This window comes from Squalius cephalus (assembly GCF_949319135.1).
Source record: "Squalius cephalus genome assembly, chromosome: 7".
In the NCBI taxonomy this organism is placed as follows: domain Eukaryota; kingdom Metazoa; phylum Chordata; class Actinopteri; order Cypriniformes; family Leuciscidae; genus Squalius; species Squalius cephalus.
In genome coordinates this window covers 40,609,860-40,627,618 of record NC_137128.1, presented here as the reverse complement: position 1 = coordinate 40,627,618, position 17,759 = coordinate 40,609,860, and the positions used below count along the sequence as shown (strand labels likewise).

General features: G+C 40.8%; 1 protein-coding gene across 1 annotated transcript; it reads right to left on the bottom strand.

Annotated features, from left to right (window-relative positions):
• Positions 1-6,115: 6,115 nt before the first annotated feature.
• On the bottom strand, positions 6,116-16,772 carry LOC307161847 (uncharacterized protein; the record flags this gene model as incomplete). The annotated part of the gene is made up of 3 exons (XM_079876783.1): positions 6,116-6,958; positions 7,153-9,155; positions 16,273-16,772. 3 exons carry the CDS (start codon positions 16,770-16,772, stop codon positions 6,936-6,938), a joined length of 2,526 nt encoding a protein of 841 aa, XP_079732909.1. The 3' UTR covers positions 6,116-6,935.
• Positions 16,773-17,759: the final 987 nt, after the last annotated feature.

Sequence of the window (17,759 nt, the reverse complement as noted above, 5' to 3'; positions counted from 1 at the left end):
TTTAAAGTATTTTAGAAACTTGTTAATTGACTCTATTGTGTGAAATCAACATGAATTGTGTTACTAGCATGGATACAACAGACGGATATTGTACTAATTGAGTTTAAAGTTCTGAAAATGTGACTTCAGACTGGACAAAAGGATGTTAGCAATTGAAAAAACTGTAATGGGATTTTTATTTTATCTCTATTCATCATACAGAAAGATCATCTAGATTCACATACTGTAAAGCACTTTGTAAACACTATGTTTTAAAAGTTGCTATTTAAATAAAGTTTTACATCTTATTTACTGCCTCCAAACATGAGTATGCATAACTTTTAAAAACAATGCTTATCTGTCTTAGCTTTGAATTGTGCATGCATAATCAAAGTTTGTTTTTCCACAGACTTTAGGGATTAATCCTAATACATACATAAATCCTAAAAGACAGTAGTCACATTTTATTATATAGTTGTTAATGCAATTTATTTGCAGCTATTCAATGGGAGAATGACAATACAATCCATTTCAGATTCTGTTTTCCACAACCTCTTACGTCATTACACTGGAGAACACTGGAAGTATAGTATGCACTTCTGCACTTGGCATTGAATACTAAAATGAGTCTTTAGCATTGAAAATGATTGTTGTTGTGAAGAAAATAAGTCCCCATTAGAAGCTTAAAAACTATTATAGTTTGTAACTAATAGGCGGTACTAGCGAGCATGATGTATTTCCGGTTTAATGTCAGGATGGTTGTAAACATCCGGTTATTGTCGAGTGAAGTGCTACCTATGCTACCATTGAATGCTTGTCGTCAAAAAACCCAAAACTGTTTATTTTCGTCGTTGTTGTGTTGTTTATGTTAATGTTTTTACTTGTACTTCGTCGTTACTGATAACGCGATGACATGTAAACGTACGAAATTGTCCTTTCAAAGGCGGGAAGACAGCTCTTCTAGCCACCACTGCTGTGTTCCGCAATGCACAGTGTCTGCAACATGCAATTCTTCTGTTAGTTTTTTTACTTTTCCCAAAGACATCGAATTACATAAACGGTGGGTGATTAACATCCGACGAGACAGGTTTCTTACAACAAACACACGAGTCTGCAGCCGACACTTTCAAAGTGAAGACGTGATAGAGCCTCCGACTCCAGCTGGGCGCAGACGTCTAAAGAAGGGAGCTGTTCCAGTGCTTTTTCAGTGGAACAATTTCAGTCTGCCAGCCCCACGGCCCGGAGTTTGGGAAAGGACCGAGCGTCCCAATACAGAAACCACGCACGATCCATCTGTGGAATCGGACTATCCTCCTCCTGACCATGACTACTGCGACAGTAGTGAACCTGCTGCGCTGGATATGTCTCTTAAAGGGGTGGTTCGGGATTTTTGACATCGGACCTCATTTTTAAGTCAGCCTGGTTGTTATTTATCAGTGGAGACATTTTTTTTTTTTTTATTATCCAGTCCTTATATTTGGATAGTTAGCCGATGCTAGGCTAGCACGAGTCAATGGTATATGTTAGCCAGCCATTAAAAACCGTTTTACCCACTCCACAGTGCACCAAACGCAAATCAATTATAACACTAGACTATCGATGTATATGTCCGTTGAGAGAATAATGTTAGAAATCAAACTTACCTTTCATCACATTGCATTAGTTATAATTTGTTCCCTGTAATCATAAGCCTTGTCTACGGCAGCAGCGAAGTGATATTGATTACCTAGGCAACCGAGTGAGCCGGTACACACATGACGCAAGTGTATTTACCTGCCGCTGGCACACTGATTATCACTAATGTCACATAAGCAGAGTAACGTAACCAGAGCAAAGTAAAATTCCGCAGCTGCTGAGAAACTAGTTCCTTTGGGATCATTGAGATGAAAGGTAAGTTTGATTTCTAACATTATTCTCTCAACGGACATTTGCATCGATAGTCTAGTGTTATAATTGATTTGCGTTTGGTGCACTGTGGAGTGGGTAAAACGGTTTTTAATGGCTGGCTAACATATACCATTGACTCGCGCTAGGGATCATTTAAAAAAAAAATGTCTCCACTGATGAATAACAACCAGGCCGACTTAAAAATGAGGTCCGATGTCAAAAATCCCGAACCACCCCTTTAACCACATTGAAGAACTTCATGAAGAGATAGCAAGACTCCGAAACCTAATAGAGGAGATATCTATCAGCAACAAGTTCTGCTTGGAGCGGTTTTCTGGATCAGATGATGACATAAGGTTCTTCACAAGGTAAATTAAAATGTCCACTGTGTTTAATATAGACGTTTTAGAGCTTTCAACATTGATTAGTATTATTAAGCCTATCTGTTTAAATGTTGCATGCGTGATGTGTGTTGTAGTAAGCTACTGGAAACCTTGAATTTCCCTCGTGATGAGAAAAGTATCTATTTAAAACTATCTAGATCTATCTACTAGTGCATTGTATTTTAAAATACTGAGAAGAGCAGTAAGCAAAAGGACTGACGTGTGTGGTCCAGTTTTTGACCTTACTGCCTAAATGTTCCAGGATGTTTACTGTAACTGTCAATACGGATGCTAACATGCTTGCAATTTAATGTAATGTAATGAAATGTAACACCTATGTCCCACAGGTTTGCAAGTCACGCCCTCCTGATGGCCTTTTGGAAGCAGATAGAACCAGCCACCTGCAAGATGGTACGGGTGACAAGAGCACGAAGTGTAGTGAAGAATGATGAGGTCCCTCACACTGGCAGTGCAACGGTGAATATATTTTACAGTTGTTCTTAGAAAGCAAGATATATTGCATAATCGTATCAAATCCTTACATCTAATTCTTTCTCTTTTCAGATTCTTCAACCCATTGATGAATTTTTTCTCTTTATGAATTACTTGTCATTGGGTCTGATGCAGAAGGATCTGGCCCACAGATTCAAAATCCACCAGTCGACTGTAAGCCGCATCATAAATACATGGGCTAACTTCCTGTATACTGTACTAGGGGCTGTGGGTATTTGGCTGGATGAGGAGACTGTAAAATCTCACATGCCAGAGGTTTTTCAGGGTTACTCTGATACACAAATTATTTTGGATTGTACCGAAATAAGTTGCCAAACACCAAGTTCTCTTCTCCTCCAGAGTGAGGTGTTCTCCAACTATAAATCACACTTAAAGGATTAATTGGGATGGCCCCTCACGGCGCAGAAACCTTATTGTCGTCTCTCTATGAAGGTGCCATCAGCGATAAAGAGATTCTGAAGCAGTCTGGCATTGTGCCTCTCTTAAACCCATCTATGGCCATAATGGTTGACAAAGGTTTCCTCGTAGAAGACTGTGTGCCCTGCAAAGTCCACATACCTACCTTTCTGTGTAAGAGAGCACAACTCTCTGAGCCAGAGGTCAGGAAGACACAATCTAATGCCAGACTGAGAGTCCATGTTGAGCGGCTCATTCGCAGGGTTAAGGAACATAAACTATTTGGCACAGAAATCCCTCTTTCATTGACGGGCAGCATTAATCAACTTTACACAGTCGCATGTCTTTTGGTCAACTAACAAAATGGGCCCTTGGTTAAAGCCTGGGCAACCAATGGCTAGTGTTGGCAGCACAACGTTAAAGGGATGGCGTGTTCATTCATGCTCTCTCTCTCGATCGCGAACTGAGCTCGTTTGTAGCGGAATGAGTTTTCTGTAGTGAATCGAGTTTTTGTCTCTGCCCGCGGTCTGATTGTGTGCTATGTGCTTTGTTCTTTGTGTTGTCTACCTTTTCATTTGCTCTGATATATCTAGCAACAGCTGATATAGTGGGAAGAGAACGCAGGTCAGTATATCGCGATATACACTGCACACGTAGCAGATGATTGTCTAGACACACTAGGTATGAAGTGAGCGTCATAAACATACATAAAATAATGAACATATCACTTATTTTACGATTTATTGTACAAAACTTATTTTTACTTATTTTACATTTATTTAATTTACAATTACAATTTATTTTACAATTTGATGTTACAATTTGTATATGTGATTAATATTACAATGTTGTAAATAAGACAGTTGACAAAATAAACTTTTAAATGATTGGACAATAATGCAACAATTCATGTGTCTGTTCAGTTACTTTTCATAGCGAGGTATTTGGGTATGTATGTGTTAAAGAAAAACAAATCACATCTCTCTTTCAGGGAGCCTAACACAGTGCTGTCTCGGTAAATGCGCTGCATGAAAATGTCATCGTGGGCACAAACAACAAAATCACACCATTCTATGCCTGTGATGAGTAACTGTCCCTGGACTTGCCAATAATAACAATGGCTCTCCTTCAATTTGTGTAGGCCATGGTCAAATCTCAGGAACTTGCAGTCTATATAGCTGGCTACATTTGGGCATTTCATTTCAACCAGACCAAATGATGGTCGCTCAAGTGGGTCATAAACCCAGCCAAGGTGCGTCCGGGTGCACGACTAGCCCACACTTGGTCAGATTGAGATTTTTTAGAACCGCATAGTCCTTCAATGCACCTGCTTCCATTTCTAGCCCCCTTTTCATTAGCGGTGTTTGTCTTGTCCCTCTGATAATTCTTTCTGCCAGTTTTTCTGCTGTGCTTGTACCTCTTACATGGCTTACCTCCCGGAAATGTGAAGCAGTCACTCTCTCCTTCCTCAGGGAATGCCACTCGGGTGTTGCACTTTGGCATCTTGTTGCTTCCTCAATCTAGTGTGACTCTGTCAAAGTCACAGACAGAGAACTGAGGTGCAGCTTTTCTTGATCCGTCATGATGGCGAATGAACACTCTGTTTGTTGTAGATGGTAACCTTCCAGTGGCACTTTTGGAAACGGTGGTGCATCCTCATGGATGACAACACTGTCAGGTGGAGGTGGTGGGTGTTGATATGACAGGATACTGCCAGTTTGTACCTTGCCAAATAGGAAGTCCACGAGTGGTTTGTCAGATGTGATGTTCATTCTGCAGATAAGGGGAAGAGAGTCTGGTTCCATGTCAGCATAGGCAGGTAGTGGGTTGAGGGTTGATGGGTCTGGTAGCTCACCACTGTATCCCTTGTAAAGTGTAGATCTGGAATAACAATATCAGGCCATTGTAGGATTCTTATGAATTCTAGGTGTAACTGTATAGACTTTAGACTATCTAATAGTCGACTGCGTTGTGTATTTCGTCGTAGCGGTACAGCCTGATCATGACATTTGAGATAACCAAGATGTCACTACGCAGCAGGAAAAGTACACAGACTCACTAGGAAATACACCATTATCTAACAGCTATCAGTAACATATATTTTGCAACACATTGTAATCTGCCTATTTAATTGGACTCTGCATAATTCCGCTTGCCGAAGTAGCATCTGGTTTGGGCTTCACTACAACCATGGCATCCACAGGTCCTGGCTTCACTCCCTATTTATTTATTAAATGGTATTAGGAGAGATGCTAGTATGCATGTCATACAACTGTTTGGTATTGAAATGATACAAACCATTGTTCGTGGTTTATGCCACTTCTGCTCGGTTTCAGTGCATGAAAGTACAGGAGGGACGACAGACATGCCACATTCAGAGTAATGGGCAGTCTGATAAAGTAAGGCAACCAAATGATTGCATATCCCACACCCAGCCAGACAGGAACAGTAGCTTTTAACAAGCATAGCTGGCTGTGAATCACGTAATGTCATCTGAAATACACAGAAGCATAATTTAATGCGTTTTGACAGAAGAGGGTCTGCAGCAGCAGTAGGAGCAAAACCAGTTCTTTCTTCTTTTTACTGGTGTACACTGCACTTTTTTACTTTTTTGTGTATACTGCACAGAAAACTCTAGTAATTTGCATGACCATCAAACTTAATTTTAAAATCACGGATCCATAATTTTTTTCTGTTAGTCTGACATTTCCCAGGTTGCCAGATTGTGATGAAATACACCCTACACATTTACTTACTTTCAATTTACATTTACATTTACATTTACATTTACATTTACATTTACATTTATTCATTTAGCAGACGCTTTTATCCAAAGCGACTTACAAATGAGAACAATAGAAGCAGTTAAACTAGCAGTAGGACAACAAAATGCAAGTGCTATGACCCTTCTCAGTTTAAATAAACGCATTTTTTTTTTTTTTTTTTTTTTTTTTTTTAATAGAACAGAATAGAGTAGTAGAGAGAAAGTGTTAGTATTACTGGATCAAGTGCTGTCGAAAAAGAAGTGTCTTCAGCCGTTTCTTAAAAGTGGCTATGGACTCAGCCGCTCTGGTTGAGTTCGGCAGATCATTCCACCAGCAGGGAACAGTCATGGTAAAGGTCCGAGAAAGAGATTTTGTGCCTCTTTGAGATGGCACCACAAGACGCCGTTCACTTGCAGAGCGCAAGTTCCTGGAAGGCACATAAGTCTGAAGTAAAGAGTTAAAGTAAAAGGGAGCAGAACCAGTGGTTGTTCTGTAGGCAAACGTCAGTGACTTGAATTTGATGCGAGCGGCAACTGGCAACCAGTGCAGTTTTGTGAGGAGAGGAGTGACATGTGCCCTTTTCGGCTCGTTAAAGACCACTCTAGCTGCGGCGTTCTGGATCAGTTGCAGAGGTTTGACTGTGCAAGCTGGAAGACCAGCCAGGAGAGCGTTGCAATAGTCAAGTCTGGATAAAACAAGCGCTTGGACAAGGAGTTGAGTAGCATGTTCTGATAGGAAGGGTCTGATCCTCCTAATGTTGTACAAGGCAAATCTACATGACCGGGCAGTTCTTGCAATGTGGTCTGTGAAGTTCAATTGATCATCAATTACCACACCAAGGTTCCTGGCTGATCTAGATGGAGTTATGGATGACGAGTCTAGCTGAATGGTGAAGTTGTGGTGAAGTGTTGGGTTGGCCGGGACCACGAGTAGCTCTGTCTTCGCAAGGTTTAGTTGAAGGTGGTGGTCCTTCATCCAGCCAGAAATGTCTGTCAGGCAGGCTGAGATACGATCAGCTACCGTCGGATCGTCGGGCTGGAATGAGAGGTAGAGTTGTGTGTCATCAGCGTAGCAGTGATAGGAAAAACCATGTTTCTGAATCACAGATCCTAGTGATGTCATGTAGATGGAGAAGAGAAGTGGTCCAAGCACTGAGCCCTGAGGCACTCCAGTAGCTAGATGTTGTGTCTTAGACACCTCACCCCTCCACGAAACCCTAAAGGACCTACCTGAGAGGTATGACTTGAACCATTGGAGTGCGGTTCCCGAGATGCCCTTCGTCTTTAGGATTGACAGGAGGATCTGGTGGTTAACTGTGTCAAAGGCAGCAGACAGATCCAGCAGGATGAGAACTGAGGATTTGGAGGCTGCTCTTGCCAGTCTCAGAGCTTCAATTACTGAGAGCAGGGCCGTCTCAGTTGAGTGTCCGCTTTTGAAACCAGATTGATTGTTGTCCAAGAGGTTGTTCTGTGTAAGGAAGGAAGAGATCTGGTTGAAAACAACTCGCTCAAGTGTTTTCGCGACGAATGGAAGGAGAGATACTGGTCTGTAATTCTCCAGATGTGCTGGATTTAGAGTGGGTTTCTTAAGCAGTGGGGTTACACGAGCCTGCTTAAATGCTGTGGGAAAGGTACCAGTGTGAAGAGAGGTGTTTATGATGTGTGTGAGTGTGGGTACAACTGAGGATGAAATGGCTTGAAGTAGGTTAGTGGGAATAGGATCAAGCGGACAGGTGGTAGGGCGATTGGAAAGGAGGAGATTGGAGACTTCTGTCTCTGAGAGTAGAGAGAAGGAGGGTAGAGAGTGCGTGTTAGCTGGAAAAGTGTGTGTGTCAATTTGTGGATTGCTAAATTGGCCGCTGATGGAGGTTGTTTTATTTATAAAGAATGTAGCAAAATCGTCAGCATTTAGTGTTGATGAAGGAGGAGGAGGAGGAGGGTTGAGAAGAGAGGAGAAGGTTTTGAAAAGCATGCGAGAGTCTGAAGAATTGTTAATTTTGTTGTGATAGTAAGTCATTTTAGCAGTAGAGATATTATCAGAGAAGGAAGAGAGGAGGGACTGATAAAGACCAAGATCAGTAGGATCTTTTGATTTGCGCCACTTCCTCTCTGCACCCCTAAGTTTCGAACGATGTTCCCGGAGAACATCAGATAACCAGGGGGCAGAGGGTGTGGCGCGGGCTGGCCTGGAGGAAAGGGGGCAGAAGGTGTCCAAGCAGGATGTTAAAGTGGAGAAAAGATTATCAGTTGCACTGTTAGTATCTAGTGTTGAAAGCTGATCAGGTGGAGGAAGTGTGGATGAGACCAGAGAGGATAGACGAGAGGGTGAGAGTGAGCGTAGGTTTCGCCGAAAAGTGACCTGTGGAGGAGTGTGTGTTGTGTTCCGTGGCAGGTTGATGTTGAGAGTGAGGAGGAAGTGATCTGAGGTGTGCAGTGGAGTGACCAGTGTATGGTCAGTGGAGCAGTAGCGTGTGTAGATAAGGTCCAATATATTACCTGATCTGTGAGTAGTCGCAGTAGATACTCGCTTGAGGTCAAATGAGGCAAGCAGAGTGTGGAAATCAGCAGCCTGAGGTTTTTCTAGGTGGATGTTGAAGTCTCCAAGAACAACGAGAGGAGTACCATCCTCAGGGAAGGACGAGAGTAGCACATCAAGCTCTTCCAAGAAACTGCCGAGCTGCCCTGGGGGACGATATACAACTACAAAATGGATATTAATAGGGCTAGTGATAGTAATTGAATGTGATTCAAAAGAGCTGTTGTCACACAGAGTTAGTAAATGATCAAATTTCCAATCGTTTGAGATGAGCAGACCAGTACCACCACCCCTTCCAGTCAGGCGAGGGGTGTGTGAGAAAGTGAATTTAGTGGAGAGGGCAGCTGGTGTGGCAGTGTCCTCTGGTCTGATCCAGGTCTCAGTCAGGGCCAGTAGACTGAGACCCAAATGACTAGAAATAGATGTAATGAAATCAGCTTTGTTTACAGCGGACTGGCAATTCCAGAGACCAATAGGAAAAGAGAATATAGTACTAGAAGACACCGGAAAAGTACGCAGGTTGTTAGGATTGGACTGCCTCTGACGTGTGACATTTGATTTACGTGTGTTAGTAATAGTAGGGATTTGAAAACACAGTGTAAGGTCACAAACAAATAGATCAGATGAAAAAGTTGTGTAGACGAGAAAGTAAAGGAATAAATAGGGAAAATTAATACTCAAGTGCCTTGTTGGTGTCCTTGCTCGGTGGAGTCGCACAGGTAGAGTCGTTGGTCTTTACACTCTTCGGTCTTCACACGATGAGGGCTTCACACGAGGGCTGCCGCGACCGCTGCCGCGGTGCACTAACCAATTTTATACACACCTAATACCTCTTTATTGAATACAGCAGGTCCCGCCCTCCTGTTTAGTCAAGCGAAACTAACCAGTCACGACGCACAAACAAAGTCACACGTGCGTTTTTACCATAGTAAAAACACGGTAAAACACACTTCCTAGCAACACAGCCGCGCTAAAATCTACTGGGAAAAGTAAACACTCACAGACTGCTGATCTCTCCTGTTGTTCGACTGCTTCTTCTGATAAGTACTAGCAGTTTCTTAGAATAAATACTTTAACTGGCTTAGGTCCCGCCCTCCTGTTTAGTCAAGCGAAACTAACCAGTCACGACGCACAAACAAAGTCACACGTGCGTTTTTACCATAGTAAAAACACGGTAAAACACACTTCCTAGCAACACAGCCGCGCTAAAATCTACTGGGAAAAGTAAACACTCACAGACTGCTGATCTCTCCTGTTGTTCGACTGCTTCTTCTGCAGTCGAATTTAGCCTAAAACTTTCTGTCTTAAAACCTGGCAACCCAAAACCCAAATAAGGAAGTGGGTGGGTGCACGCTGCTCAGCCACGGAGTCTTGCAAGCAAGCGGGCTAGTTGAATAGCCTACTTCACAAGTAGCTGTTGTCAAATTGTTAGGGAATAAATTTTGTGATTAACACATAAACTGTTATTGAGTGTTGTTGATACACAATAAGAAACTTGTGTCCTTGGAACATCATTAATCTGGCAGCAGCTTCGGAGTTTTGGAGGTGGTGGATACATAACTGGCATGCGTATGTGTTTAGGTAAGGTAAAAGCAACAATCGAAATGCAGTGTTGCAAAGAGTTGCTCAGGTTTTGCTCCTAATTCCTCTTGAAGAGTAGAAACATCAAGTACAAAAGCAAGGAAGTTGGGCCTTATGTTTATAAAGAATGAAGTAAAGATGACAGGACAGTTTTGAGTAGAACAACAGCAGTTTGAAGAATAGCTGAGTGGAATATTTTACTGTCTTTGCAGTCATCAAGTCAGGCAAAAGTAGTAATTATTGTAAACTCATTATTGTTTACATTTTAAACCGAACTCCAATTTGTTTAACAGACCCAACAACAAAGCATGGCAATTCCCACTCAGCTACCCTGTTCTGTATTAGGCTACCACTGTTCAGCTTTCGTGAAAACCATAAAGGTGGCTCTTAGAAATTGTAATCAAAGCTGAAATGTGGTAACGAGTAAAACTTTTGTTTTAACGGAACCTTCAACAGGAAAGTTCAACAGAACTTTGAACGTTTCTCTTAATCTAGTGCTACTTTCAGCTGGTGTGGTGGCTTTAGCTTCTTCATTGAGCGGTAGCAGTGGGCTCTCACAGATATCTCATTTGTTGCCCTTTTTTTACCTGATACTTTAATAAAAGTACAAACACACGAAGTGAGAGGTATATAATTAAACTTTATTTAAAGCATGATTAACCTGAAGCAGGACGGAGTCATTACTTAAAACACCAAAGCTAGACTTCTAGCTCTGGCTAGTTAGCGTTAGCAAATTACCTTCAAAGTTGCAAAGAAATGAAGAAACGTAAAATTTAAAGCCTTTATCTAATTTGCTACGTGGTGTCGTACTGGATGCCCGGACGATCCTCCGGATATCGTTAACAGACACTTTCGGCAACTCCAGCAAACACCTTGTGAACTTCGTCTCTGCCATCGTAAATGTCGTAATGTTTTCTTCCGTTAACCGGAAATGTCCAAACATCCTTACGCCAATGCGGAAGTGATGCACGCATAGAGCCCATTCTGTACTTTATTTGTTTGCACCGGTGTAGGTTGTAAGCTCTCTTTAAAATAATGCGTAGTTGCATAATATGACGTTCTCCCTCAATGATCCAAAAGCAGCCTTTAAATATGTGAGCAGAAGTTGTGTTGAAATTCTGTGCTTTTCAGTTTATCTTTCATTTTTCTTCTAACTCCTTTTAACTCACGCAACCATGGTTAAAATATTTTGTACAATATCATTATAAAATATTCAACAATATTATTGATCTGCCATTGACACTATTACATGAGAACTGAACTGAGCTGGACGATGAAATCACTGTTTTCTCCAGAGCGACTGTTTAGATAAATTAACTAAAAATGAAAAACGTTTTTACAACAGAAAGAAACTATCACTGAACTTACTTAAGCTGCATGGTGTTAGGGAATGCAGACACAGGAGAGAAACATAGACAGTAAAAGAAATGGACACAGCGACCCCATTGGATTCAACGGAGACAAAGTGAAGCCAATTAGAAACTCTTTACTTCCTGGGGGTCCAGCGTACTGCGCAGACTCAAACTGAGCTCGACGACGTAGATGTGACGTGAGCAAACCGTCTGTCTTCTAGTAGCTGTGCCAAGATCAATCTGAATCATTACCTTCCGAAACTCGCAGAGACGGAGAGCGTGAGTAGGAGCTGTCCATGATCTTGGAGCAGGAGAAACTTTTTGTAGGTGTTCTGATTAATTACTTTGTCATTTTGCCTCGACGTCCTCCCGATTGCCTGCGAGCTTCTACTCCTGTCCATACGGTAATTTCCTACTGTGCGACAGAGAGTCGCGTGGCTGTGACGCAATCGTTAGCCTACTTTTACAAAAACTGCTTCTACAGGGCCATAACGTAAGCTACAAGGTAATGGAGACTTTTATACATTTTCGTGTTTCTTTAGAAATAAATAATGGACAAATGGAGTCTTTAAACGCCTCAGATGTGAAGTTATTCGCTGTCAAAGTGACGCCAAAATGAATGGGAGTCAATGGGATGCTAACTGCAGGTGGGGTTCCGCAAGCCAATGGCGGCGCCCGGGGTAGCTTCAAAATAATACAAATCCCTGCCCCCCTGGAGAGAAAGATGGAAGGTTACCAGGAAGTTTATTGATCACAACAAAGGATGGTAGGATACGGTGGATGACGAGGCAGATGAACAAACAGGCCCGGATTGGGTAATCGGGAGAATCGGGAGAATTCCCGGTGGGCCGCTTCACTTTTGGGCCGGTCGAGGATTTTTTTATTTTTTTTTTCACATTTCAATGTCACGTTAGTAACATTACACGTTCCGCCTTCTGACACTGCAGCGCAGCCTCTGCATGGGTTGTACCATGTGAGGGAGTTCTCCCCTCCCCTACTATAGAGTTGGTTGGGTCCATAGCCCGTCTTTTCCAAAACGTTTTAGGTAGGCTACCGCGGCCGCGGACCCGCGGCATCGCCGGCGCCTATACCGATAGCTGGGCCGGCCCTACCGTAACGGTACGCGTCAGGGAGGATGGATGGGAGGATGGATGATAGGATGGATGGGAGGAAGAGGCCAGGAGGTATGGAAGCTTGTTTCCGCCACAGAATAAAACATTTTAAAAGATAATTGCGACTTTTTATCTCACAATTGCGAGTTTACATCTCGGAATACATCAGAATTGCGTGAAATAAAGTCTCAATTGCGTGTTATAAAGTCAGAATTACGAGATATAAAGTCAGAATTGCCTGAAATAAAGTTGCAATTGCGTGTTATAAAGTCAGCATTGCGAGATGGTCAGAATTGCGTGATATTAAGTCGCAATTGCGTGTTATAAAGTCAGAATTGCGAGATATAAAGTCAGAATTGCCTGAAATAAAGTTGCAATTGCGTGTTATAAAGTCAGCATTGCGAGATGGTCAAAATTGTGAGATATAAAGTCGCAATTGCGTGTTATAAAGTCAGAATTGTGTGAATTAAAGTCGCAATTGCTTCTTATAGTCAGAAATTGCAAGATATAAAGTCAGAACTGCGTGAAATAAAGTTGCAATTGCTTCTTTTAAAGTCAGAAATTCAGAATTGCGAGATATAGTCAGAATTGTGTGATATAAAGTCGCAATTGCTTCTTATAAAGTCTAAGTGAATTATTATTTAACCTTTACATTATTTGTTGAACTATGGTATTAATACAAACTACACAATAGTAACAGCTGAACTGTTGCTTCATTTATCCAAATTGGAAAAAGTGCTAATTTGGAATTCCACCATGGAAAAAGTGGGCCGGTCTTGGGCCTGAACTCCATGGCTGAAAAGTGGCCCCACTCCGGCCCTGTGAACAAATGTGGGAATGGAGACACTGTGGACGAGACGCTGGAGACAGACATATTGCTGGAGGCAGCGGGATAAGTCCCCTTTATATAAACGAGACCGGACAATGAGCTGGGGTGAAGTGAGTGTACAAGTAGTGGAGGTGATGATGAGGTGCAGGTGTGTGTGATCATAAATGATGTCCAGGTGAGAGCCAAGGAGGGTGATGGGAGATGTAGTGCAGAGGAGGTGACAAGGCTGTGACAGCTGGACTATGACACTATATTCTTCTAGATCTACCGAGACAAACTTTGTTGCATTATTTTCCTGTTATCACTGTAAAGCTTTGAAACAATCTGTATTGTAAAAACTGCTAAATAAATAAAGGTGACTTGACTTGACTTGTATAGTAGGGGAGCGCGGGGCACAACCTAACGCGGGGCTAGTTGTAACACAACTAAATACTTCCACACGTGCTAGCATGACAAAACTTGGTGTATTTACTAGTTGTCATATCAACACTATATAGAGAAAGAATTGCGCCAAATTATTATTATTATTTTTTAAGATATCCATAGACATTTATTAAACCATAGCAAAAGTAAATTTCTTACTTAAGTTGATTTTTCATCTCTTTTTTTTGTGTTTATTTAAAATTAGACAAATCTGATATTATTTTAATCTCCAATATGTTATTTAACAGTTGAGATAGTTCATTAATGCTTCGCTAACTAGCAGAAGACACTAGCAGGGTTTAAATTACAGTTGTGCAGGCGGGGCATGTTGTAACACTTCGTTACAATGTGCCCCTATTAGAAATATGCTATTATATTCTATAGTTTTATAAATTTTTTTGAGAAAACGTGAGAAAAAGGTGAATAAAGACTGAGAGTCAATTTTAAAAAATTACTAATTATTTATTTGTTTCAAACTATTTTGTATAGCTGTGTTTTCCTTTGTTCGTAGTCAAAACTAAAAAATTTGTTTATATTTAATTATAAAAAAATTACATTATTTTATATAAATTTTTTTTATTGTATTTTATTTAGAAAATATTTTAGTTTGTCTTGTATATATATATTTTTTTGGATCAGATAACATTTTAAGCTATGGGGCATGTTGTCACATTTCACTTCCATCCTTTCGGGGTATATCCAGAAAAATGTATATATACTGTAGTAATAAAACAAAACCACATAATTGTACTAGACATGTGGGAAAAAATAAATACTCTGAAACAATTGTAGATTTACACAAACTGAGAAAGTCAAAAAGCGTTACTTTGTGCCCCGCTCACCCCTATACTACATATCTGATTTATCACATGTAGAATGCATTTAGTTAAGTTAATTAACACGGTAGTAAACTTGTTGTGGCGCTTTACAGCAGTTTCCTTTACTCACAGAAATAATATTACCACATATAATACCATATTAGGATTAGTACTCAAAAGTGCTCAAAGTGTTCAAAATTTCACTTATGTTCCTATAGCAGTCAAGACTAGCTTGACAAAAATATAGTTAAAAGGATGTGCAATGCTGTTTACTTTTTGAAAAACATGTTCTTGTAACTTCTCCTTATCAGCCTATGTTCAGTTATTTAGTTATTTGCAAAAAGACACATACGTAGAGTTATTTGGCAAGCAAAAAAAAAAAAGAAAAAAAGAAGAAAAAAAAGAACATTATTTGAAACCAATTTTCCTTGATACTAACTAGTAAAAACTAGTAAAATCTTTACACAGATTTACAAGGTTGAGAGATTGTGAATGATAAATAGTGTTCTGCAATGAACATGCAGACGCGTATTTTCAAGTCACAAACACACCAGTCACTGACGCCGGTATGTCAGCTGTGGTTGTTACTCCTGGTTATCGCGTTGTGTGTTGGAGAGTCCAGACAGTTGATCTATGACCGGGGTGTAAATTATGACGTGGTAGCACTTTTTTAACACTAGTTGCACACATTAGCTTCCAAAAGCCAGCTACCAAAAGGTTGGCCGTTTCTGCCTATTTCTTCAATCCAAGCCCAGCACCAATTTATTATTAAGTCCTTTAGATTAGATTAGATTAGATTCAACTTTATTGTCATTACACTAGTACAGGTACAAGGCAACGAAATGCAGTTTAGGTCTAACCAGAAGTGCAATAGCAGCAAGTGCAGGATATACAGTGGTTCCGTAAGTGCAGGACACGGATGTGTACTGAATAAATACAGAGTTGAATACTATTATAAACAGAATTAACAGATAGATTTGTCCTATGAATATAATATACAGATAACTATTACTGTGAACAGAATTTACAGCTCGATATGTACTGAATATAATTTACAAATGGCTATTACTATAAACAGAATTTTTACAGATAGATATGTACAATGAACATAATATACAGATGGTTATTACTATAAACAGAGTATACAGGTGAATATGTCCTGTGAATGTATATGCAGATGGCTGTTACTATAAACAGAATGTGAGCATAATATACAGATGGCTATTACTATAAGCAGAATTTTACAGATAGATATATGTAATAAGTTAGGCTAAAATGAGCAGTATAACAATGGATTAAAGTAGTGCAAATAAAGTTTGGACAGAAGCTATCCGAGTAAAAGTGCAGTGGAAAGTAATTGCATATTACAGTTAAAGTACGGTATTGCAAATGTATATGTAAACAATTGGTACTGTAAATAAACAGTCTGCAGTGCAAATTGAGCAAATTACAGTCAAGGTAAGTAGTGCAAGATGCATATGTAAACAGTTGTTACTATAATAACAGTCAGTGGTGCAAATTAACATTATAGTATTACAATAAATAACAATAAATAGCAAAGTGGAGGCAGGTGTGAGGAGGGAGAGGAGAGTCCATCAGTATATGAGGGGAGTGTGATCAATGAGGGTTAGAGTTTAATAAAGAGACAGCTCTGGGGAAAAAACTGTTCTTTAGTCTGCTGGTCCTGGTCCGGAGGCACCTGAAACGCCTGCCGGAGGGCAGGAGAGAAAACAATCTGTGGGCTGGGTGAGAGGAGTCCTTAAGAATGCTGCGAGCTCGATGCAGACAGCGTTTCCTCTGGATGTGCTCGATGGCAGGTAGTGGAGTCCCAGTGATGCACTGGGCGGTTTTCACCACCCGCTGCAGTGCCTTGCGCTCTGCAACAGAACAGCTCCCATACCACACTGTAGCACAGTTGGTCAGAATGCTTTCAATTGCACAGCGATAGAAGTTCACCAGGATGGTCGAGGAAAGCTGATTCTTCCTTAGTGTTCTCAGAAAGAAAAGGCGCTGGTGAGCCTTCTTGACCAGGCAGGAGGTGTGGCCTAATTGTCCTTTATCAATTAGGACATGTTCTCCAGCCTTCAAAAACGTACTCTCCATCCTGCTGAATGTTTGCTTATACTCTCCAACAGTCTCCGCTCCGGCATCTATCCTTAGTAGGACTCGGTTGCAGCTGGATCTCAAGACCCATCGCATTGTACTTCTGATTGCCTAGTAATGTTAGTTTGGTTGAGAGTGAAAGCTGTGTTCCTCTCATAACATTGGTAGGCAAACTCATTAACTAGAACGTGATAGCAACAAGATTTTTTTAAATGTAGGACTTTTTTTTTCCCAGCCAAATGGTGCACGCCGGAGACCAGTGCCGTAAAACTTTACATTTACATTTATTGATTTAGCAGACACTTTTATCCAAAGCAACTTACAAATGAGAACAATAGAAGCAGTTAAACTAACAGTAGAACAACAATATGCTAGTGCTAGGACCCCTCTCAGTTGAATCCAACGCAGCAATTTTTTTTTTTTTACAGAACAGAATAGAAGAGAATAGAAGAGAAGAGAAAGACTTTAAGCCCTGGAATTAGTTTCAGAGTCGTATCGTCAGCGTTTAAGGAATTGGAGAAAAGGAGAACATAAAACCCACGTAGAAGTGGGAAGAGAGCTGTATATTTTAATGGAGCACCGCTCAAATTTTATGTTGTGCCTCCTACTCAGAGACCAGTTAACTTTAGGAAAACTGATGTTATTGCATTAACTCTGGACATCGGAAAAATTCATGTCCAGTGTTGGCAGGCAAACTGAGGTTGCGAGGTCGAAAGGTAAAATTGGTTGTTCCGATGTCACGGGGTGACTATGTTCAGTGGGGGAGGAACGCACACGCCATGATTTATATGCCTATTCCTTTGCTCTCTACCATTTTTCTCTATCACCTTAAATTGCTTTTAGGATCTGGATAGCTGGGGATGCAGATGATGGGTGGGTGAGGTGAAAGGGTTAGTTAGTTTTCTCAATCACAGGTCCAGTGCTTTACTTTATTGTACTTTACAATACTTGTACTTCATATGATTCATGTCTCTGTATGTAGTCTGCTAATGCTGAGTGGAAATTCACTGGCAAATAACTGAATATAGGCTGATAAGGAGAGACAAGACAGTTTGCAAGGATATGCAGTTTCTGAAAAACAAG